The 25,764-nt window shown below is 39.2% G+C and overlaps 1 protein-coding gene across 1 annotated transcript; it reads right to left on the bottom strand.

Annotated features, from left to right (window-relative positions):
- Nucleotides 1-276: 276 nt before the first annotated feature.
- On the bottom strand, nucleotides 277-24,297 carry TERF1 (telomeric repeat binding factor 1). Its single transcript, XM_075023442.1, has 10 exons — nucleotides 24,054-24,297; nucleotides 20,494-20,589; nucleotides 18,158-18,288; nucleotides 17,396-17,482; nucleotides 16,372-16,521; nucleotides 12,818-12,918; nucleotides 11,623-11,688; nucleotides 11,489-11,532; nucleotides 10,311-10,375; nucleotides 277-2,606 (listed from the first exon to the last, which is right to left on the bottom strand). Exons 1-10 carry the CDS (start codon nucleotides 24,262-24,264, stop codon nucleotides 2,448-2,450), a joined length of 1,110 nt encoding a protein of 369 aa, XP_074879543.1. The 5' UTR covers nucleotides 24,265-24,297; the 3' UTR covers nucleotides 277-2,447.
- Nucleotides 24,298-25,764: the final 1,467 nt, after the last annotated feature.

The following is a 25,764-nucleotide window of genomic DNA, read 5'->3' as shown; positions in this document are numbered from 1 at the left end:
GAAGAAACATTTCGGGAAACTCTCTCTGCCTTAATACAAAACGCTAAGACTGATCTTTGTATTAGAACACTAGAAGCATTTTTCCATGTTTGTCTTTTGTAATTAAAGAGCTGAAGTTTCTAATTGTAGTAGCTGCTTTTCCTAAAGTTCTCATTCTTTACTTGCACAGTCCTGTCTACAGGCACTGCTCCTACTCAGTAATGAGCCAGCCAAACATTCTCAAGTCTGAGAATATTTACTGTCATCATTAAATAGCAAGGGTGAATAAAAATGAAAATTTGAGAGCTAAAACCGGATTTCAGTTTAGATCCTTTGTTCCTTCCCAATATCATCTAGACAGTTGTTTGTACTACAAGTGGGTAAGTATTCCTGCTCTACATTGCATTTTTCATGTTCAGCCACCTTCATAAAAAGATATGACTAGTCAGCATTGTTAAGGAAGTAGTCTTGCTCAGGACTTCATGTCACTAATACACAGTGTGAACTTTATGGCAGATGAACCTAAACAAGACTTTGTGACTAAACCTCGGTTAACATTAAAAAAAAAATTCCTAGTTAAAACTGCTTATGTACAATGATCAACATAGAAACCTGCAATATTAGAGCACTGGCAAGACTGCTATGCAGGTAGCTCAAATCCTTGTTTTCTTACCTATAACTTACCTTCAATTATTGTTAACAGCATTAAAGAGGCTGCATACTGCATTTTCTCACTTGTCAGATACCTGCTATGACTTTTGAATTGTTGGCTTACAGCTGCTCTAGCATTCCTTGCTGAAGGACAAAGCCTGAAGATCCTGAAATTCACAATGTTTGCTAAAAAGCAATTATGCCTTAAGGTTGAGAAAATTTACTGTTAAGACATGCAGCATCTCTGTGGAACCTAAAGACTACTGCTTGCCGCTGTTTCTAGGAGCTGCAAGAAGGAACCGTAGCATCTGGTGGCAAGAATGAGGAAGGAGATCTGGCTGAGGTCCTGTCCACAATAAGAGTGTGAAACAAACCTTTGTAACTGTACTTTACCATTTTATCTTAATGGAAGCAGGCCTCCAAAACAGAAAGCAAAAAGATTATCTTAATGCTTCCTGAACATTTCAGCCTTCAAGAATATATCTCTTCCTTTGTAGCCAGGAAAAATATCCGAGAGGTTTATTTTATTATGACCACTTTGGACAGATGCTTTTCCTTGTAAGGTTCTTGTAAAATAAAAACCTTATTCAAGGATAAAGGCACAGAAAACATCAGAATTGAAGAGATTTCACTTTTAAAAGAATGCTGTGAGAAGTTAGTTCAAGTCACTAGATTCACACCAGTATGACAGTGGAAAGTGTGGGTTTTCTGAGGTTGTGGAACTCTTTTCCACACAACCTGAATCAAGAGGGACAGCGTAGTACCATCATCCATTACAGTCTCTCATAAGCAGGACATTTACAGTGACCAACTGACACTCTGATAGTTAATTACCCCCATCAGAGTGTATCTTTGCTTGCTATCACTGCAGACAGTGGAGGGCATAGATGAACCATGTCTCCTGAGCTGTGCTACCAGTGTCAGTATAGACTCATTATTGAGCCCTGAGCTTTCCCTTTCCTGCTGGTCTAGAAGAAGCCACTTCTCAAGACAAGTTATGTGGCACAAGATAATCAAGAGATGTTAAGAGCTAGTATCATACTGTTACTTTTCATATGTTTTCCATCTCTTCTGCGAGAAAAAAAGTGTTATTATGCTAATATACCTAAGTTCAAAATAATCTTCTACCTAGAACTTAAGCTTAATTCTTTTAACAACAAGAAAAAAAAGCAATGACTTTACTACTTATAAATATAAAATTACATAAATTATCACATTTTTAACTGCAAAAAAAGGAATCCGTTTGTAAAATTAGTAATACCAATACATACATATTTTTTGGTGTAACTTACTGACAGAGGTGACAAATCTGACCAAAATTTCAAAGTGAAGCAAATCAGATTAGAATGGGTTATACGGCAGGAGATAAAATGATAAAAAGCTCAATCTGACTAGAGATAAAACCCTTTTAAAATACAGAACACTTGACTCTGTATTAGCAAAGCTCAATCTGACTAGAGATAAAACTCCTTTAAAATACAGAACACTTGACTCTGTATTAGCCTCTATCAAGCTAAACATGTTGCCAGTCATTTAGTGCCCTTATGTACATAACTGACCTTTCTTAAATCACTGCACACATTTTCACATTTCAGAAATCAGGTCTTGTGTGCAGATAAAAGGCCAAGCTTTGCATTTAAGTCATCGTTACCCAAGCAAGTAAGCTTACATGAACGTTTTACACCTATCACTATTCTGTTTCATGTTTTAGGACAGCAACACTGCTGGACACTCTGAGACTAAAATAAGGTATTATTCTGAAAAGCTAGACTAGGTCTTTATTTAGGGAAAGGTTGAGCTGATTCCTGCAGTCCAAATTAGCCTTGTTCGATCCTGCACAGTGTTCTCCACCGGTCTTTTAACATGACACTAGTTCGGTTGTTGAAGTCACCATGGACCAAAATTTTAGCCCAGTTACCCACTCCAAACTCCCTTATTCCTGATTTCAGTTCCAAGTCTTCTTTGTAAGTCCATCGCTAGGGGAAGAACAGAGAAAAATATTGGATACATGAACAGAGAAAGGTACTAATGTAAATGCTAAGCTTATAGCAGATATAAAAGCAAGTTTTTATACAGCTCTCTAGTTATTACAGAGTACAGATGTCTAAGGGTCAGTAAGGTCATTTTGATTTCTTCTGAGCACCACAACTTGACACTAAATACAACAACAAAGGTTACCAAGTCAAGCGTTACAACACAGTAGCAGACATCACCTGGAACAAGAACCACATGCTTCAGCATTCACAAGTTACAGGAGGAAAAGAGAAGAAAGAAGACATTGGACAAAGTTTTGCTTCATTCAGAACATGCTTTCCAAAATTGTACTTTATTAGCTAATTGAGCCAAGACAAACCTTGACTGATCCTAGTATGCCTCACAAAAGAGAAATCAAGAGAGACACCATTTACCAACAAAGGAATTTCAGTCTGCTTAGAAAAAACAAATCCCAATATTTAAAATGCTGATAGAAGTAAAATGATACATATTGCATTTGAAAGTGAGATCAGCCATATCCTCAGGTAACAGCTATGCATTTGCTTTTGACCATTTGTTGAACCCACTACTTAATTCTCATTGTCATGACCTACAAGCTTTTTAATCTTTAGGGGATGACATTTCTCTCATAAAAGGAGAGAAAATTACTTGCAGTTATACATCTGCAAGCAATCCCTTCCAATGAAGTTCTCCAGACCAGTTCTTCCTTAGTCGCTTCTTGATACAAATATCTCCATACAAACAATTTTAAGACTGCACACAGAGTGAAAGAAAACTTAATTTTTTAAAAATCAAATACTTTATTTTTAAAAACTTACCTTTAAAATAAAGTGTGAGGGAGAACTGAGTATCAACTTTCTTTTATTGTAGCTTTATAGAAATACGCATATATAAAATAAAGTTTACAGATCCTACATATCCGATCATACCTACTTTTAACCACTGCATTTTTAATACAGGTGTATTACATACAGTCCTTTTTTCACTCTGGAATAGCAATTAGCAACTTTAATATGAAATTATTTTAAAGCAACTTATTCTGCTAGAATCTGATCCTCTGCAAATATCTTCAAATCCTTGCTTGCTTAATATACAGCTAATCATACTGATGTACGATCAGCATATCTCCTTAGGCAAACTGAATTGCATATCATCTATGCAAATACAGGACAGTATCCCCATTTGAAACAACTGTGTAGGAAAACTGTTTCTAAAAAGTAAGTATCAATTTTTATTTAAAACTGCAGTTTGCTAGCATGTTCCTTCTAAATTTATTCCCCAAAATCTGAAATGTAAAAAGACTTAACTTACAGAAAAAATACAAACTTAAAAATGTTAATGAGATTGAGATGTACAGAGAATTGTACTGTGTAGCTGTTCCATTTAATTTATCTGTGTTCACTTCTGCTTCTTGCTCCGGAGATGTCCTGCTGCTCCTGATGGTCTTATGGACCATAGTAAGTTATGAAAGGAGACAAATGGTCAATTTTCACTGCTCTCATGCTGGCATTTCTGTGAGCACCAGCAGATTCCATATTAAAAATCATTAGTTACTGGACTTTTACAAAACCTGCATGTGTTTACATGCATGTCATGAGCAAATGACTGCTGAAAATCCAACCAAGAATCTCTCTTATTTCTGCATTTAACCATCATCTGTGTTTTACTTATTTTGGAGTTGCTCTGAAATAGCAAAAAAGTCAGCATTTTTTGTTCATAAGAGCACCATGAAATTTACATAGGCAAGTGATCAAAAGCACTGCAATTACTTACTCTTGTTCAGTGTGTGAAAGCAAAATAGTTAACGTCTCATAGGCCTTTGCAGGCATCATAAGTTAATAAGCATTTGCAGCTAACAGTCATGCAAGTCAGAATTATTTAACTGACAAAGGAGTGAATTATTTGTAAAAGGACATACTGTCTAGAGCCTCCTTGTCTGATGAATTTCATTTGCTGTTATGTACCATATGCTGCTTATCTGACACAGTTTTGGTGAAAAACGGGTTGTAAAAGTTACAGGAACTCTGTAGCTGCCCCAGCTGGGCAGAGTTCACATCTGCAGAAGCTGTCACTCTGCTGCTCCCTGTCCTCTCCTATAGCCATAGCAGTAAACTGCTTCTGCTCTGACCTCACCTAAATTGCAATTCAGGTTATTTCCATGGTAGCATCTGGTGCTGTGAGTGGGATTCACATGTCCTTCAGTCGGGAGGACTGCAGGCTGCTCCCTGCCACTGCTTGAAAAGGTACAGGACCTTTTGAAATCCCTGCTGGGGCTTCAGCCAAGGGTCATCTGTAGGCTTCTGCAGCGTGCAGGGGGTTGCTGAGTCCCAGCTTTTAATACAGGTCAGTCCAGTGCCCCACTGCCAGCTAAGAGGGAAGGGTAATTGTAATACTGATCTGGTCAAGGTAAGTCTGGAAAAGATACTTCTGGTATCTGGTAAAATTTAAGAGAGGTTGGTCAGGAAAGTTTGGGTTGGTTTCAGCTATTAACATGGTATGAACAAGCCAGATTCAGGACAAAGCTGAAGCCACATGCAGCTGCCCCAGTGGGGATTGGCATTAACTTAGCTGCAAGGGCAAGGGGTGGAGGTTTGGTCCTGGATTACCAGTTATCCCCTCCTCTTCCCTGTCTCTAGCTCCAGTACAAGCTTCCTTGGGACCTGATGTTAACAGTCCTGACCAGCACAGTGGGCCCAGGATAGACATTGTGACCACGAGAAGCCCTTGTGTATCCTGTAGCTATTCCTTTGAGTCTCTAGTTATCATCAGGTTGGAATGTCAGCCCGGCAGTAGTGACTGTGAGCTGACACCCAGGCAGCATAGGCGCCCTCTGCCTTTCCCTCATCTCCTTGAATGAGTGAAACATTTCACCTTTTGTCTGAAAGGGAGACATCTTGCAAGTGTACACTGGAGTATGACTGGAACAAAGTGCCCATGGGATGAGTGTGTGAGTGCTTGTGTTTAGTGTATCCAGCTGTACCAGCCAGCAAGCAAAAGGACCTGCAAATGCAAACATTTGCGTGCCTGTGAACCTAGAGAGGGGTGTGTGTGCTTTCACCAGTAAACGTACACCTCTACCAGCCAGAGAGGAGGAGGAGACTTGGCTGGCTGCGTTTATGTCCCTCGTGGGTACCACGTGTGGGTGCTGTTGAGGGCAGCACCTTGTCCATGGCAGTCTGTGTGATCGGACATGTCAGTGTCCTCTTTGCATGTGTCCTGTGTCTGTGTGTCTCTGGGATTTGTGCTCAGCTTCACTACTGGGCAAACCTGCAAAGAGGAAAGCAGCAGCCACATCCCCCAGCCTGGGCAGGGACCCTGGGTCCCCGGGTGCTGGGCTGGGCTCCAGCAGCCAGGCGGGAGGGTCCTGGATGGGGGCTGCTGGAGGAGGCAGCCACTTCTAACATCCCTTAACAGTTTTGTAGCTAGCAGGGCCTGGCCGAGTTGTGAGTATTCCCAAGATTAAATGTATATAATCCTTCTGTGATGGGAGACCGATCCTTTGCTAATGTGCCCATAGTGTTAAGTTTGTAAGCAAACTTCTAGAGCATTGTGGGGGCACCCAAACAGGACCAATGCTAGTAAATCCTCGGGTTAATTGGAACAAATGGATTGGAAAAGAAGTGTTTGTAGAACATTAGAAGAGCAGTAAGAGTTGTAAATGGCTGAAGCTAAAGGCCTAATGATCCAAAGTTGTAGTGTGTGGATGAAAAGAGAGGTTTACCAGAGTATGTACAAAACCTCCTCCTGTAAGTAACAGGTCACTTCCAACTATCAAATGGATAAACAGTGTTGGCTGTAAAGCAGGAGGGAAACTGAGAGAATCAGGCTATGGCTGAACTCTCTACTGTTTGAACTTTCAAAGTTGTGAAGAATTAGGTAGAAAGGGAAATGCACAGTTGCAGAGGAATAGTCTCAACTTACAGAGATTTAAACCTGATAAAGGTGAGTAGTAGAAGCTAGTGGTACAGAGGAAATTGGTGAATTATGAGGGAACAATTGTCTAATTCTGCAAATAATCTACCCAGTGGAAATGTAAATCTCATGGCTGCTGCCATTAGACAAATGCATACTATCCCGCTTGTGCACAAGGGATGGGTAGGACAACCCAGGGCCAGGCAGTATGATTGTCAGTGGCACAAGAGGTCTATCTGTCCAAGGACAGTCAGGTAAATCCCTCATCCATCGAGACAAAGTTTGTTTTTGTTTTTTTAAAACTTTCTCCTCTCCTAATGACCTGGAACCCTTCTGGGGATCCTTAAAAGATTCTGCCCTTAAGAACAACAACAATTCAGGCACCAGGGATGGGCCAGGTGACAATTTTGGGTGCCACTGAATTTAAGCTGCTAAAAGCAGCAACAGCACTCAGAGCTGAAAGGCGGGGGGATGTCTCTGGCAGGGAAGGAGCTTAGGTAACATTCAGCCTGATCAAAATTGTATTCTGGTTATTCTGCAAAAAGAAAAAATCTGCACAAAGTGTAAGCTGAGGTACACAAAGATCAAACATCACAGCTGAAAGCTGCACTTATTCCAGCTTAATGCAACTATCAGTGCCTCTTCAAGAAACTATGATCACTGATAAGCCTCACTAAGCAGTGAAAGAACTAAGAGTGGTAGTAGTTCAGCTGTGTTTCTAAACAGTTAGAAACCTAAAACTTCTCTAAAGTAGTCTACCCTTTATAAAAAATACCTCCTTTTCCCAATACTTCCTGTTCCACAGATCTTTTCCAACATTAGCAGTGAATGGTGTTTTTTTACTATTATTAAAAGGCCAGAGATTCCATTGGAACCATCTAGTTCTAATTTCTGAGCATGCCAGAAAACTTTCCTAAATAAAATCTTTATTCAAGTAACACAGTTATGCTTGATCTACAGCACCAGATAATTCACATATTTCCAGCAACAGAGACAATCACAACCCTTGTTACTTGTTGTAATGATTAATTACATTTGCTGTTAAAAGGGTTGGGTTTTGCTTGTTTTGCTTTTAAATTGCTTATATTGAGCTTTTTTTAAAAAATAAATTTCTTCAGTTTAACACATAAATGAGGAGCCTGCCTTACAGGTAAACCAAGAGACTGACTCATTTTCTTTTCACTGAGGCACTGTATAGAGCAGTAACTTGCCCCCCTCTCTCCCCACTAACAAACAGCCTGTGCCCTCTGGGATGGCAGTTACATAGATGCTAGCATTGCACCATTACAAGCTACCAAGACTGGTTGAGAGACTGGACATAATGAAGTACTATGCTTGAGCTAACAAAATCACAGCGCCTAGTCCAGAGCAATGTGACATCTGGCTAGCTCAGAATGCTGGCAGAGCAAGCTTGAGCTTGCCAGACTGTGTAGACATATCCTTACATATGTAAAGATCTTGTTACTCCTTAGAGTCAGTTCTACTCTAGTAACCCGTCTTCCTTTGATTGTGCATTCTGGGACTCTGCTCTGTTTTGTTTTTTTTCCTCCAAGTTTAAATACATGGAAATTTCTTTCCACACAAGTCTGACTAGATTCTGAAAACCCAGAGTTTCAGACACGTTCTTTAATTTAAGCAAACTGTCAGTCAAGTTTTAGACAACTCACAGGACTTGCCATAAATATACAGGATATAAAGTTGAGTACAAACAGTTCCCTAAATTCTGTGACACTTGCATCCCCTAATTTAGGAACGAGAAAATAAAGTACACTTCCTTTCAATAGCACTGCAGATTGTTGTATGCAGCTAAATGAAAACACAGCAATGAAAGGCTGAAAATGGGCACTGAACCATTGCAATGAAATGCCATTTACAAAACAAGAGCAAACAATGCCAACATTGAAAGAGGGACTACATGGAAAAGGAAGTTCTAGAAGTCAACAGCTCTGACATTCACTGCATTCTTTCATGCATGGAAGCAATTTTATAACCCAGATTATTAAGCAGAGGAGCAGATTTATTGTTTAAAAGGTCCATATCATTGCTTTCTATACAATATTTATGAGAGGTCTCACTGGCAGGGAATATGGCATAAATTTCAGACAGACAGAAAAGTCAGCATTTGCTAAGTGTTTAAAGAAACACAGTTCTGAATCTTAACTTCCTTCAAGTTTTTATAAAATTTTCAATGAGTTCTTCAGTACTATTAGATGTAGTTTTCTATAAATTTAGTCTTTACATTTCAAATAAAGTTGAACTATAACAACAGAGTTAAGCACAACTTCTATTTTTTTTCTAGTGAGATGTGTGTACAAGCCCTAGACCTGGATACAGTGCTTGTAACTGACCCCATAACAGACTACCTCAACATAAAAATTGGTGAATATGAAGCTGTCATTAGCTCTGTGCCAGTTGTGGTCCAATTAGTTTAAGTCTTGATGTTGAAACCAAGATTGGTGGAAGTGTGCATGCTTACCAGCAACTAGCTGACAAGGTACCTATCCAAGTATAAGTTGGAATAAAGTAATTGATTATGTTTTTGAAGGCAACAAGCAAATCCAGTAAGTGCTGATATTTATTTTTAGGGCACTGGTTCTGTTTGCAGCTTTTAGGGAGGCTCTCAGTGATTTAACTCTTCCTGAGATTTGTGAGAAAGTAAGAAACTGTTTGTATTTAGCAGGGGGCTTAACCTCCAAGCACAGATGAGCTATCATTAGGACCTCAACCAATCTGAGGACAGCACACAACTGAAGATTTAACCAGTACATCACCTTTAGTAAAAATGCTTAAAGAACTAGGAATAAGTACAACTGTCCTCAAGGACAGTCTGAAAAAACATAAGCCCCTCTCTCCCTGTTATATGAAAAATGAAATGCCAAAAGGAACACCAGAAAAATGAAACAGCTCACACCAAAATGTATGTATGTTGATAACTTCCATTGTTATCTAAACAGAAAGACTCCATAGTGCTTCCTAAGAGATATTCTCAAGAGGACTTCAACAATGGGTATATGTTTATTTAATATTAATTTCATTCAGAAGTGTTTATTGTCTTATCATAACAATTGAAGAAAATTGGCTATGTGCAAAAATCAGTTTGTAACCGTTCACCCCAACATCAAATCAACTTCAAATTCCCTTCTATTAAAGCGTACACTTCAGTACTTCTCACCAATAGGGAATTCTAGCATTAGTGAACATAGTAGAATTATTTTAAAGTGAAGAGAACGCAAAGGACTGTTTGAAATGTACCATTATAAAAAGACCCTATTATTTGGTTTATAAAAACTAGAATAGTTTCCCAAGTAAATATATGTTTTCACTCATATGAACAAAGTATTGAATTATAAAATTGCTAAATCTTTAACATTCTAAGTGGCAAAACAGAAGGTCTTTGATGTTTGCCCAAAACTCTAATGGGCAAATGACATCCTGAATTCTTTAATCCAAACAGTGGAAAGAATTTTTTATTTTTTCACATGTTTTAAAAAGACTCAGACTAAGCTTTAGTAACAGGGTATTTCAACAAATTAAAGGCTCATAAGCATTAGCAACAATATTTGAGACTGCACACAAAAAAAAGAGGTACTTTTCTTTTTTAAAGCACGAATTAGAACTTAAAAAAATGTTTCAGGAGCTGTAGCACAGCTTGAGTAATGTGGAGGACCTTAAACCCAGGCATTTTGGAGACAGACTCAAATGAAGTTGGGAAAAAAATTCTATGCAGTGCAGATTGATTTTATCTCCATTTAGATTAGAGAATGGGTACAAACCTGTCTTCTTCGGCCACAAGCCAAGGCATCTCCATGTTTTTCCACACTTTGCAAGCTGTTCAGACCTAAAAGACAGTTAACACACATCCAGACCAATGAGGAGTCAACATTTAAGGCAGCAGTTTTGCATTCTACTATTTACATGAGACAAGAATGTACACTATTTTGATATTCTTTGACAGACTGGGAAGATTTCAGTATCTGTTTATATATGAATATATTTTTATATATGTATACACATGAACCTCACCTTAGTCCAAGGACTCAAAAAATATTTTGAAAAAAGACACTATTTTCTACACAACAGAGCTCACAGAAGAATTATATTTTAAACAATAGGTAACAATTGGTACATAATAATGAAACATTGTTATTTCATTTTGGGAAAAACATTTTTACTATATATACTGTTTCCATTTTACATAGAGAGAGAACTGAAACTAACCAGCAATCAGGGCTATGATACTTTGTATACAGGTTCCATGGTTTCCAGAGAAGGTGTCAGGTTCTAACTGTGGCAAGCATTTAAGGCACCTTACTAGTCTGTCCTTCCAAGTACAACATGGCCAGGTACAGAAGCTATAATGTCATTTCTTTGTGGTAAGAGGGTGCTAATGGTTTTCAGAAACTACTTAATATATCGTCCATGTTGTAAGTTTTTTAAAAGTAATAACAGGAAGATGCACGGACATCCTAACTTTGTGTGTTTTACACTACAATTTGTTTTTCTAAATCAGCCAACCTCTTTAGTTCCCTTCCCCCAAAGTTGTCTCTTTCTGACTTAGAACCTAGACAAATTTCAGTATTCTTCTGGCAGCTTTCTTTTGCACAGAATACCATAAATCCTAGGAAAGCAAACAAAAACCCAAGTGAATCAGAAAATAGTGAATGATTTCGCAAAATGAGTTGCCACAGCACCTTAAACCATTTCATGGCTTCCTAAATATGGCTCCCACCAAATCTGCATTTGTGCAGAAACCACTGACAACGATTGGGAGGTTTTTTTTACCACAATCATTTTTATATTAACCTAATCACATTGGACAGCTGTTACCAAACCACTAGCCCATTTATTGAGGAGGGTGTGAGGCGGGGGGGGGGGGGGGGGGGGGGCAGAGCTTGGGGGGAAAGTGTTTGACATGACTATTTTGAAAGTGTAAAAATAAGCTAATACTCACTTTGAAGAGCACTGCTCACTCTGGGTTTCTGCCCTGGATGAGGCCTGCAAGGAACACAGAACTGAAGTAAAAATACACAGAACTTCATGAAATGTCCATGACCAAGAGCAACAACAACAAAAAATAATTTTTACCTTACTGTGGGTTTCTTTATGCCTCCAGGTGGCTGATCTGTAATAGTCTGTTGCTCTTCCACTGATCTTAAAAAAAACCACAAACCACACACACCAAAAAATAACTTCCTAGGCAGCAACTTGCCATTTATGTGATTCAATAATATTTAAATGAAAGAAAATCACAAGATTTCTCTACAGAAACAGTGGCATGCAAACACCAACTGCTTCAATCCATTAACCCTCTTAACCTTGGTTCCCTATACCTGGAGAAGAAACATACAAGACATCACACATTTAAGTTGAAGACATGAGGCATTTTGCACATCTATTTTTTCATACCATCTTCACAATCTAGGAATTGTTTCCATAGGTTTTTTTGATCAAGTCTGTCATCATACCTCTCAGATGTAATTGTGTCAGAAGTTTCCCTTCAAAAAAAAAAAACAAAACCAAAAAAACCCCACCACCTTATGACTCATCTTCCTATATACTCTGTCTGCATCAGTCAATTTCCTTAACTAAACAATGCCAAGTATTCCAAGTATAAAACTGCAGAAACACAAGTTCTATCCCAACTAAAGACTACAATTTATTCTCCATGAAAAACAAGTGGTGATAAGGCTGGAATATTAGTATTTTTCAAAATGAAGTCAGAGGAGGGGGGAAAGAACTGTGCTTCAAGTTCCCCCAGCTTTTCTTAGAAAAGCATGTAATTGTTTTGAGGGTTCACATTGCCAGAACCATGAAGCAACATAACTATTTCCCATCACGCTAGTATCACTAAGTAAGAGAATCTTGTGTTTAGCTGTAAGGAAGAAGTAATAAGACTAATTCCCTTTCCTTATCCTCTTTTTTTTTCCAGACAACCTATAGCCTGAAATTAGGAAGGCAGGACTAAATGGAGCTCAATCAAGCATAACAACAACAACAACAAAGTGAATTGTTTTTATTGTTATACAAGACTGACAGCTGTTTCAACTGAAAAATGTGCATCTTCAACAAGTACTTAAACTTAATGCCAAGCTATTTGATGTAAATGCCAAAGGTAACAACCATAAAAAAGCCAAAACTTAAAAATAGAGAATGTGCTTGTAGTTAATTTTCTATTGGACAGTTTGGAATTTAACATCCTTCCTTCTACCTACACTTAGTTCTACAAGTTTCAAGTTACTGTCCAAGCATGTCCCTCAGCGGTATAATGCTTAATACAAACCTTTGATTTGTTTCCAAATTCCTTTTGTCGTTTTCATTCATAGTTTTGTTTTGCAATGCTGTTGCTCCCAGTCCTTTAGACTCCACGTGTTTTGTGGCTGCCTGCAAGAAATTTAATTGATGCTTTAAAATTAAAGCCAGACAGTACCTAGATAGCAGTTTAAACTAAGATTAATACATGTACTCTCTATCAGGACTAACAGTGCTTATTTCACAGACCCTTCAGAGATATTACTATTAAAATAAGTAGTTTCAAAACAACTGTAGCATGTCAAGTTGAAATCCATCAAAATCTTTATCAGCTAATAACTCAGAGAAATTTTAGTTATAGCCACAAGTGATATTTATATGGACACAAAAAAATACAATGAATAATTGCATAATAAGAGAAATATAGATGTGTGAAATACATTGCAGAAATTAACTAAGACTGCAAATACTATCAAAGTACTCCAAAGTCAGTTTTTTATAACTAGATTAGAAACTGAAAACTGGCAGGCCTCACAAATTCATCCAGTTCTGTAGCACGCGGCAGGATCAAGCATACCTATAACACTTGCAAAAGACACATGTCTAATCAGACTTTAGGCTTGTAATGTAACCGTTCCTGTATTAGCAAAAGAATTTTGTAACATCCTGCCTAAACTTTTAACCACAAACTAAGATTATTTCTCCTCCATTCTCAAGAGGAGGAAGGACTAGTTCATTATTCTTTATAGAATGTCGAGAGGATTGCAAGATTTGTACTTTTCCATAGATTGCTCCCACTTACTTGCTATAATAAATAACAACTTAAAAAAAAATCACTTAGTCCACATGAAGTCATTCTTGCCACTTTGCTATCAACTTTCTTCTCTAGCATCTTAAGGTATAGTTACTGCCCAAACCATAAAAAAATCCTGGCTGTGCACCATCATTACTAAGCACAGCCAACCATCTTCCATCCGACACTGTCTATACATCCCAAGAGGTGATCCGTTTTGCAACACTCAAATATCAAAATGATTCAAAGTTGACAGAGTCACTACAGGCCCAATATTCTTTTTCTGCTTAGCCAGTTGCTCCCACTTTTCATCTGTTTCTTCCTTCAGGGCTTGCTTTTGCCTCCTCTTTCACCCATCCAATTTTTAGTCGTCTTGAAACCTTAACCTGTCCTTCACAGTAGTTCGCAAAATCTCTCAACGTTTATAGGAGTCAGATAATATAAAACCACCCTCAATTTCACTCATTCATCCATGAAAATACTGGAAGATACTCTGGTCACAGAATACTTCCATCGCAGAAGAAAATGTTTCAATGTCAGAAACTTCACAGCTACCCAAACTAGCACATTTTTTAGCTGCAAGTTTTCAAAATACCGACTCTTTTATTGTGGTTGATAGTAGCAAAACATGTGAAAGTGAGGACATATCCATGAAGACAAACGGGTAGAAAGGATTTAGCTAAAAAAAAAAAAAAGTTTAAATCCACTATATTGTATTTTAAAAGTTAACAGTAGCTTTCAAATTGTACTTGTCCCTAAAAATAATTCTTTTGAAAGAGAAATGAAAGTTATAAAGAAAAATTACAAAGTATTCAGATCAATGCGTTCTTGGTATAGGTCTTTTTTCCTTGTAATGCATTATCTGCAGACTGTTCTTAGGGCAGCTAATCTATAAGTTTCTTGAAGCGCAAGAACTTCATCAACAGTAGGAGCTGCAATCTTTTGGATTCCAAGCTTGACAATAATCTAGAAAAAGCAGCCTACAAAACAGTCTAGCAATGTAGACCACCTTATGGTGGATGAAAAGCTGGACATGAGCTGGCAATGTGTGCTTGCAGCCCAGAAAGCCAACTGTATCCTGGGCTGCATCAAAAGAAGCGTGGCCAGCAGGTCAAGGGAGGTGGTTCTGCCCCTCTACTCTGCTGTGGTGAGACCCCACCTGGAGTACTGCATCCAGCTCTGGAGCCCTCAGCACAGGAAAGACAAACTGTTGGAGTGGGTCCAGAGGAGGTCCACAGAAATGATCAGAGGGCTAGAACACCTCTCCTATGAGGACAGGCTGAGAGAGTTGGGGTTGTTCAGCCTGGAGAAGAGAAGGCTCCGGGGAGACCTTATTGTGGCCTTTCAGTACTTAAAGGGGACCTACCTATAAGAAAGCTGGAGACAAACTTTTTAGCAGAGCCTGTTGTGATAGGACAAGGCGTAATGGTTTTAAACTAGAAGGGGGTAGATGCAGAGTAGATATAAGGAAGAAAATTTTTACAGTGAGGGCGGTGAAACACTGGAACAGGTTGCCCAGAGAGGCTGTAGATGCCCCATCATTGGAAACATTCAAGGTCAGGCTGGACGGGGGTCTGAGCAACCTGATCTAGTTGAAGATGTCCCTGATCATTGCAGGGAGGTTGGACTACATGACCTTTAAAGATCCCTTCCAACCCAAACTATTCTATGATTCTATGATTTTACTTCTACATATAGCACCAGAAGAAAAGGAAGAGAGATTAACAGTTACAGCTAGAGTGTTTTTCCGTAGAGAACACAGGGTACACTGCTGGGAGTTGTCTCCTCCATGTCCCACAGTTATTCAGTCCAAAGTAAAGATTTCAGAAGTAAGATTTGCAGCACTGGTACAGACAGTAGGACTGATGTGCAGGCAGTGGGGGTGCAACACAGAGGGCCTAGGTATGCTAGTATGGAGTTCCAGGCGTTCTCCACCACCTTCGAACCTCTATCTCCTCTTAGACTCAAAGAAATAGCCTTGAAAAATAAACTTGAAAATTGACAGCCGAGTGAAACCATTAGAAGGTATTCCTTGTATTATACTTTGAATGTATTTAATAAGTTCTCTGGTCTCTCTTTCTAGTAAGAAAATGAAAACCCCAGAGGAACTTCAGGTTTGTTTATTTAAAGTTCGCTTCTTATTACCTTTAGATGTTTGTGCTTTTGTAATTGAGTAATTCAATATTCTTTTATAGGAAGTAAACATAAGAGAAATTCTTTAGAATCCTCCTCAAGATGAGCTGCAGGAGGAATGTTGTCCTTGCCAATTTTAAATCACTTTTGAGCAAGATAGTTTATAAGGAGCTTTTTTATTTACAGGAAGACAACAGTTTTCTATCTCCTAACAACTCTGACATGCCTAAAGCTTTTAGCCAAATTAACATGTGTTGATCTTTCAGTTTTAATATGAATCGTATAGACTTAAACAAAATAAATATTTAATGTATAATTACATTATCTTTTAAGGAGTCTCAGATCAAAACTGCTTCTCTTAAACATACACTAAATGACAGACCTCATTTTAATTATGCTCTTTTCCTAACTACTTTTCTAATTAAAACAGTTGTGGAAAAAACATTCACAGAAGATATTTTAGAGGAGCCTTACTCCTACTAACTTTCTCCTAAAGTTATATACAACTTTTTTTTTTTTAACTAATAAGACAATCCAAAGGAAGGTAAAGCATCTAATACAGTAACTGAATATTGTCTAAACTTTCTTGAAAGTATAAATCTATTTAACCTTATCAGGTACCTCTTCTGAAATCAGTTTTGAAAATAGTTTTGACATACCTGTATTAAGAAGTTACTTTCAGTTCTTTTCATTAAAGGTTCAATGTAAGACTTGATTTTACTTGTCAAAAGATCGTAACTGAAGGTTTGGAGAAGAGGAACATATGGATCCTTGCTTTTAATTATGCTTGCCAGCTTCACCCTTAAAGGCTAAGAAAAGCACAGCTTTATACAACACAAAAAATATATCCAGCTGTAAACTTGACGTCTATGCTAAACAGGACATACACAAAGCTAAACACAATGATTATATAGTTTTCTGAATATGCCTATACAACTTCATGCTACAGTTTGAAAGGGTTCTAAAGTTAACTAGGCATAGTACCAGGTGTTTACTTTATGTGCTCATTAAATGGTTAAGTGTAACTTTACAGTGATCCTCATTTTCATTCCTTTTATGAATAACACTGAAAGCAGGGCTGTCAATGGAGCAAAAACACCCAGAAAAGGCCAGTCATTACTGGGCTCTCTTTTCTCATTTGTTGCCTCAGGAAGACTGCCATTGAAAGGCGTTTACAGCGTTCAGGAAAAGGACTATTTAGTAGAGTAGCATTAAGGACACATTGATCCTGATAATTGCAACTTCACATTTTGTCTACCGACCACTCTGAATCTTACAGAGACCCATATAGCCCAGAATTAACTTCTGTGTGCAGGTTGCATTTTTATTTATGAATTTGAATACTATTACCACAGCCTACACTTTCCAAACACCTGAATCCTCTTAATGAAGAGTGTACCTGAAGAATAAATTATACACATGCTACTATTTACAAAGAACATGTGTCCTAATATACAGAAGATAAGAGGCAGCATTTTTGCCTCTTTCTGCCTGCAGTCCTCCTTTTGCTCTTTTCTCCACCCCAGCAAACTAAGGTGTGTGCACTAGCCATTATTTTAAAAAGAGATATGCATAGGCAGTAATTACAATGAAGCTATGCAGGTAGAATATGCTAGCTTTGGAAACCCATTCCCCTCTTCTCTGAAAATGAGAGTGCTTAATGCAGGTTAAGCAAGTTACTACCTTATCTGATTCTGAGTCTGTAAATAGCCTTTCAAGAACTTCAGCAGCCTCCTTGAAATATCCGTTTTCCATATGGACTGCTACAATCTACAACAAATATAATTACAAGATGTGCTGAAATACATTTCACCTGAGATGCAGAAAAAACAAGTGAAGTCACACTTTTACAGTTTTGTAACACTTCCAAAATCCAGGATTATATACTTAAGGGTCACCATATTATCTAGTTATAAAAGTTAGTTCTGAAGTAATATTAAACCTCATGTATAAAGGCCTAAAACCTCTCTATCGGGCATTAAAAGGACCCTCATTGATGCAAAACTTCCCATACTTACCTACTAAGTATTGCTTTCATCTTTCCCTTACAGACTTTGTCCCAGTAGCTGTCAACATGGTTTTACATTTCTCTTTGAAATGGAAAGTTTTCTAATACAAAGAAGCATTTTAAGAAAAAAGAAAAAAAGCTATTTATAATACATTTTAAAGCTCAAGATACTAGTGTTTTTAAATTGATCTCTCAATTGATATCTCTTTTCTTTCAGATTGGCAGCTTTTGAAACAGTTTTGAACTGGGACAAACAAGAACCAACTTAGATAGGAAAAGGTCCCCTGTACAGATCTATTTACTCTGTACTTGAAAAAACAACAAACTTAAAAGATTCAGTTCAGCCTGCTAATAGCCCAAGTTTTTTGTAAGAGGACCCTTGTTTTAGCAGAAGGAATAGGTAGCAACCTGAAGCATTTTGAGTAAGTCACACAGACCTGAATTTGAATCAAGCGGCGAATATCTCCATGAAGCTTTTCCAGTTTAATTTCTTCCCTTTCAAGCAAAGTCCAGAAAGACAGAGCAGATTCCAAAGATGACATTCTTTCTTCACTTTCAAAATGGCATTCTGGAGGGGGATGGGGGTGGGGTGGGGGTGTATTTAAAAAAACTTAAAGGATAAAGCTAAATATATTACATTATTTATACACAATAAAGTAATATGTACTATACTTAATTTCAACTCCTTTTTCCTCAAATAAATTTTAGTCTTTCTCTTCAGGTGTGTTTAAGAGACCTGAAGTAACTGCCTTCTTTTCAGAGAGACTGGTTCTTCCTAGTCTTGCTAATAACATTACTGTTGCATTTTTAAGGGAGATTATGCATCTGCTAATTATTGTTCACTTAAAATGCCACTTGTAATAGTGCTAATTTAGCATCATGTATTTGGGCTGGCATTAATAATACTCTTACATTAAGCTTGACATCACATATCAAAACATTTGGTATTGATACTATTAATTTTGTAATATAACCACTATCCTAAGTTTTTCTCCTCAGTCTATCTCTCTATTCTCATGTCTTAACTTTTTGTTATATTTGAAGGGCTTAAACTGAGAGGGAAATTCAAACAGCTTAACACAGGAGTGTCACTGAAAAAGCAGAAGCAACCTCCCATGTCATTGTACCACTGTGCCAACACCAAGGTTTGTGCAAACTCCCAGCAAGCAAGACCAGTGATCGGTTCTGGTAGAAATGTAGCCCAGCCACATAACCATCCACTCACTCTAGTAACAGTTTCCCAGTCTGACCATTGCACATCTGCACAGATGAGTGTGATAACAGAACAGATGCAGTAGGACCTGGCAGGTGCACAAGACCGCTTTTTTCTCTCATGGCACTGCCAGCTTAGCTCAAGATGTTCATTGAACTACAGTCTCACTTATTCCTTCATTTTATATGACATCATAGCAGAATCTCTCTCAATATCTTCTTATTCCTTACAGTAAGTATTTTTCAGACAGAAGGTAAACAACTTAAGCAATACTGAAAAAAAAAAATAATTTGCTACCCACTACAGCAAAAGACAAACACTGAAAATTTAATTATATGTATATATAGACATTACAGAAATAACACTTCTGTGTTTCTCTAATTATTGTTTCACTCAGGTAATATGACACTTCATATTAAGTTTATTTTAATATTGTAAAAACAAAGTGTTTAGCTCTTAAAGAGCTGGCATCTGAAACAGCCTACTCTGTTTTAAGGCTCAGTACAGATTAAATATTTTAATAATTGGAAAAGAATTAGGAAAGCTACCATACAATATATTAGCCTTCCATGTACATTGTGCAACTACATCTGATGTAATGCCTACTAAGCACATGAAGTCTTCCTCACCACACAGGTCATTCTCTACACTGATGGATAAAAACACATGTTGAAGTCATATTCCCAAGTGTTCTATATAAGAATACAGTTTTAAAGCATTATCAGAAAATTTTCATAATTTTTATACGAACTATTTTAAATATTAGAATGTGATTCTCAAGTTGAACTAAAACAAGAAAAGTGTTATTACCCTACAAGCAACACAAGACATTTCATTTTATAAAAACAAGCCTTTGTGGCACTGCTAGGCTAGAATACACTTTTTTCTTCCATGCTCATGCTAGCAAGGCAGCTTCTGAAGTCCTTAAATTCCAATGAGTTTTATCAAGCAGTGATAAACTTGCAGCAAAAAAGTTAAGTCTTCCAGAAACTTGAGTGTGGAAGCAAAATCAGCTTGGCTAAACCAGTAAGTTGTGAATACTGCCAAACAGGAGACATGGTAGCGAATAAGAGTCCTAAGGACCTGCTGCCAGCTGAAAGTCTTACAGCCTTCTGTAAGCAACAAGGGCAGTCATACTTTTCATGCGTATTCTTATTCCTACTCTCTGTTCTACTTCAACCTCTAGAGTTACACATGCAGAAACAAACACACATTCTGTGCTTTAAACTTGCAAATATTGCTCACTAAGAGCTAGTCAATCTTTTCCAGTATATTTCTTTAGTTGATGCTACTCTGACAAAAAAAGACCTATAATCTAAGAAGCATATAGTCATTCAAAATCAAAGCAGCTAAATTAGTCAGCACAGAATAACACTGGTCCTGCATACAGCTCAGTCACATGTGGAATGTAGAGAGACCGAAATTTAAGAGTTTAGTAATTTTATATATATATATATATATATATTAAAGGCTACATGAAAGCATATCTAATACATCTTTGTGCAAGTTCACACAAATCTATTTAAACAACAAGTGAAAAAAAAGAATCAGAGTACTTACCAAGGTTTTTTCCTTCTGCAATTCTTATCAAAAGCTGACAGAGATACACCATTTTTTTCTGATGTGTAGGTATTTTGGAGAGGCCATCAATAAGAGCTGGAAAAGAAGAGAAATGTTAAGTCGGTCTTGCTCCAGCACTGCCACAGTGTGGCTAGAAATATACTAGACAGTGTGTCATCAGACTTTAATAATCTACTAAATTTCTAATTCATCAGGAAACTGATGAAGCACATTTAGTTCATACTCTTCCATGTTAAAATAACTTAAATCATATTTAAGAATTTGACCAGAAAAACCTATCCCTCTTGCAGTTCACAACAGTAACCTAGAAGTTGTAAGATGCATCACAGCCTTATTTCATCAAATTAGAATACCACAGTATCTTACATAAATAATGAAGTTTCGTTTGGCTCAGTAGCTTATTAAGAAATGTTCTCTGGAGCAGACAGTTGTCTTTCGGTGGAATGCCCACAAAAGATAAGCCACATGCAGACTGGTAACACTTACATGTTGCTACAACAACCGACAGACCAAAAGCAGTAAAAGCTATGAAGACAGCTTCATCAGAAATGTAAATCTACAAGGGAAATCTTCCTTGCAAGGTTGGAAGGTCACAAGGATTATTATAGATTTTAGAATGGGAGCTATCATGAGATTATTCCATCATGCTGTTTACTGGGAACTTCATATTTTAATGTGCTGAATATAGTCATTTGTCTTCACAGCATAATACAGAAACATGCAAAATGAAAAGTGAAGAATGTGGCAAGTGACTTGTTGAAGCTGCAGACTGAACACCCTAGTTGAGAAGTGTTTATGTACACATTTTGGTGTCAGCCTAGCAAGAGCCAGGATTCTGGGGCATGGGACCCCCAAGTTTGCAGTGACACAACTAGAGCACATAACACGTTGTTTTACTGGGAAGTACTCAGCCTACTTGCTTATTAGTGTATGATCATCTCCTATGAACAATGGATAAGCATGAAATTACAAAGTAATTAAATAGCCCTGAATGATTACCTAAGACAATATCAAGCAGGATATTGTCATTTGAGCTTGGAAGAACACATTTACAGCTGCTTCAGTGAGGACAGGTGATAAAAGAGCTTTTAATTCCTATAGCCAAAATAGGAAATTAAAAAAAAGAACATTGCTTAGAAGAGCAGTAGTGTGCCACTCGTTATAATCACAAATTCACACACCTTCCATAGCAGACAGAGTTCAATTTCAGAAAGTTTGGATGAGCTCAATGATAGAGATAAGCACCAACATCGTGCCCTGAAGATGGAGCCAGAGTGTGGAAATTTTGGAAGTAGGCAGAATACTGCAGCTGAACACTTCCACAAAACAAAAGGGGTCATCCTGGCAAGTAGCTTAAGATCTTTCAGCTTTCTCTGTTCTTTTAAGGTGCACCTACATTAGTGCTTTAATTCAGAGCAGGGGTGCATTTTTAAAGCAAACTTCCTGTGCTTGGTTTGTGCAATGGAGCAGTCTTGAGTACACAAATTGAATTCCTTTAGATCTATTCGGAAAAAGAAGAAACTTTGAAACATTTACTGTGTGGACACCAGGTCCTTAGCAGCAATTACTCACAAGTAATGTGGACAAGCAGAAAGAGACACAGCCTTAGTAATCTTTTATAGACTGTTCTCCCTCCCCGCTCCCAAGGCAGTTTCTCTATTAATTTGTTTGTTAATAGCTCCCTCAGTCATAAATTGCTTTCCTTCTTATGGCCACTCAAATGTATTTCTCATCTTAGCCTTTCATTAGAAACTCTAGAAATCCAGTTTCTTGCCATGTAGACACTGACACAAGCTAGTTCAGGTATATAGACCATAATATCCTGTCAAGGCAGGATAAGGTAGGCAAGGCATGTAACCTTGCCATGCTGTCTTTAAATCCTTAATTCCATGTAGCCTAGCTACTTCTACTTGGCAGTGTACCAAGCTATACAGAAATATTATTTATCTCCTAATAAAATAGCTTGTCTTGTTCCCTTAGCCTTCCTACCTTTCTGTACTTGCTTCAGTTTGAATTGACCTTCTTGTTGACAGCCAATCATTATTTCAGTAGGATCTCACTTTGACATATGCAAGGGTAATAGTTCTGTATTTCTATGACAAAAAACACACCCACTTTTCTAATGCAGTCTTATGACTGTGCTTAGCTTTTTCCATAGACTTTTATACTTCTGACTCTAATCTTACAGCACCAATATGACCAACTCTTTCCTCTGTTGCTGAGCAGAGCAGGAGCAAATTCCAAATTTGCTATTAAAGTGCCACGTGACCTCACATTCTGTATGTTTTAATTAATTGTTTCTACTAACACAGGCCTCAAAAGTTTTCCTGTTCTTATCAGGAGATATTCCAATCTGCTTCAGTGTTGACAGTGTCTCTGCTTCCCACCTATGTCTTCATGAAATTTCAGTACGATTCTCCCACTGAGCCACGGTCCCAAGGCCAAATGCAGAGAAGCACCATTAATAATTTAATCTAGCAGCCCCCCATTCACTGTACTTAATTATGTTATCTTTAGATTTCTTACCTCTTACAATTTCTCATATCAATCTCCTTACTAATCATTCTGCGTGCCGTTGCTTTCCCTTCCTAGTATGACTTGTTTAAACTTTTGCAATCATGTTTACTCGAGTCAAGAACACACACACACACAAAAATTAATCCCCCAAATCCCTAACCTGGTATGTTCAGGAAAATTATTTCTAACAGAAAAACCACCATAAATCCAACAAATTTATCTGAGACCAAGACATTTGCTTCCAGCTGTTAACTACTCTCATTCTCAAGTATTTCTCACTTTAAATACAACTTTTTTCCATTCAAAATTCAGTCACCAGACGTCTCCACCTTTGTCTGCTAGACTATAGTTCCTTGAAATACTTCTAGTTCTTCTACCATAACCCTGAATATAAAGTCAAGGAACTCAGTGTATTTAAGTAATTCTACTCTGGTTTTTACCATGTTTGCATCTCTTCACAAAATCCTCTTCAACTTTTTGGTAGCCTTGAACTCTTGGCATCTGAGGCCTCAACTTCAGTGACTGCTCGCGGTATATAGACAACCAAGTTATACATTCAAGCTTCACAGAATCAAGATGATAAGTTAACAGCAATGCTCGTATTCACCGAATCATCTAAAAGTCCTCACGCCCGACCCCTCAGTAACCACTGTTTTCTTGGAACAGTTCAGCTTGCTTCCCTCCCTGGTCTCTTTCAACCAAAAAATCGGAATTCCCCGAAATTGTGATTATCTCACAACAGTCCAGCAGAGCTACCGCTGCACGCTAAACTCAAACACGGGTGGGTTAAGCAAGCAAACAAAAACTCGGCCTGCGCGGTTTTATTTCCGCCGTGAGCAAGCGCACAAGTGCGTGCAGAGGGGCTGAGCGCGGCACCGCCCTCCCCGGCGCGCGGGAGACAGCTGCCCCTCGCGCCCTGCGGGGACACGCTCGCTGCCGTCCGAGCGGCCGAGACCCGCGCGCGCCCCCGCCCCGCGCGCGCCCCCGCCCTCGGAACCCCGGCAACCGCCGCCGCCCCTCACCCTGCGCCACGGCCCTCCACCGCCGGAACGGCGCCGCGCGCCCCTCCCCGAAGTGCCGGCACAGGCAGTAGCAGGCGAACTCCAGCATCCAGTCCGCGGCCACAGCTTCCGCCTCAGCCGGCGGGGCGGCGGTGGTGGAGGAGGAGGAGGAGCCGCTGCCGCCGCCGCCGCCGCCCGCCTCTACCGGAGAGCTGCCGGCCACCGCTGCCATCTTCAACCCGCGCGCCAACGGCTGCTGGCTGGCGCCGCTCCGCCAACGGCCCGCCTCGCGCTCCCCCAGCCCCGCCCCTTGCCGCGCGGCAGCCACTCAGCGCGCCCGCCTCCTGCCGGCCCTGGTCGCCGTCGCCTCCGCCGGTGGGCGGGGCCGCGCCAATCGGTCCTCTGAGGAAGGGGATGGGCGGGGCCCGGGCTGGGCGCGGCCGTGGCGTCATGCGCCGCCCGGCCGGAGGGCGGGTAGCGGGGAGGTTGCGCGCCCGCCTGGTGCCGGTAGGCCCCGGGACGGCGGGCCGCACGCAGGAGCGTGTCTGGCACTGTCTCGTCGGCTTGTAGGAGCCCTTCTGCAGGGCATCCCCTTTACCTCGAACTGAACAAACGGCGTGACGCGGCCCATGGCACCCTGTCCCCTGACAGGAATGTTCTGGAAGGCCTGGGCTGTACCCCCACTTGCCACTGGTGATTTGAGAGCTTTCCCCTGCTGTTGCTCTGTCCTGAGAAACTTTGGTGTAGCAATGCGAATACAGATATCTTTTGGTGGTAGAGGCTGAGAAGTTGAAGGACCGTCCTGCTCCGGGGCAGATGGCCATGAGAGCTGCCACGGTTTCTGCGAGGCTAAAATGCAAAACACAGGTGTTTGTGCATGTGTGAGGTAAAGGGCTTCCTGTAAGAAGCATGTCGTCACATGGATTCTGGAGAGAGAGAAGGCTGCTGGAGGAGGGAGGGAGAAGATGTCAGTGTTGCAGAACCTGGAAACTGACAAATGGAAGCCTCAAATTGCCAGTGAAGCCCAGGATGAAACATGAAGAGTGACTGAATTAATTGGGGTGTGGTGTGCGTCTGTCTGAGAAGGCAATCCTCTGTACGTTTTAAAACGTTAAGGAGAAAGTAGGTAGTCAACGATGAGATGAATTTAAGGCAAATGCTGAAGGGCAGAACAGTTTTCTTGTCTGAGGCTTGACAGAGGGTGAAATAGTCTTTTGGCAGATATGCCGGAAGGGTGAAAGGCTTTAACTTGCGCTTAACTTTACTTCTGGGATGAACAGTATGATATCAAAGAGCAGAATGAACAAACTGGTAGGCCTTTGCTGCCTTTGACTCCTGTGGTCACATTAAATGCACCTGCAGCAGTCTTGCTGAGGTCAAACAGAGAAGAAAATACATAATTTGAGATTAAAAAGATCATCTATTTGGACATCTTTATTAGTAGAAGGTAAGATTTAAATTTGTACTTTGGAAGAGACAATGTTTGGCAATAGTTGTAAGTTTATGTTATAGTAAGCTTACAGATGCATGTTTGCATGTGTATCTACAAGAACAACTTCAAGGACATGAATTCTTTAGATTAGGCAAATTTGCTCTTATTTGCTATATTGCTTGATAGTACTTCAGGATAACAGCAAGCCCGAAACTGCGACAAGCTTTATCAGGCTGCTGACAATCTCAGCAATCAAAATTCTCAAAGTGTTAGAGTTAGTATAAGTGATGACATGAACCA

The sequence above is a fragment of the Buteo buteo genome, chromosome 3 (assembly GCF_964188355.1).
Source record: "Buteo buteo chromosome 3, bButBut1.hap1.1, whole genome shotgun sequence".
Lineage (NCBI taxonomy): Eukaryota > Metazoa > Chordata > Aves > Accipitriformes > Accipitridae > Buteo > Buteo buteo.
Note: the sequence above shows the minus strand (reverse complement) of the source record. Positions and strands in the feature narration are given on the sequence as shown.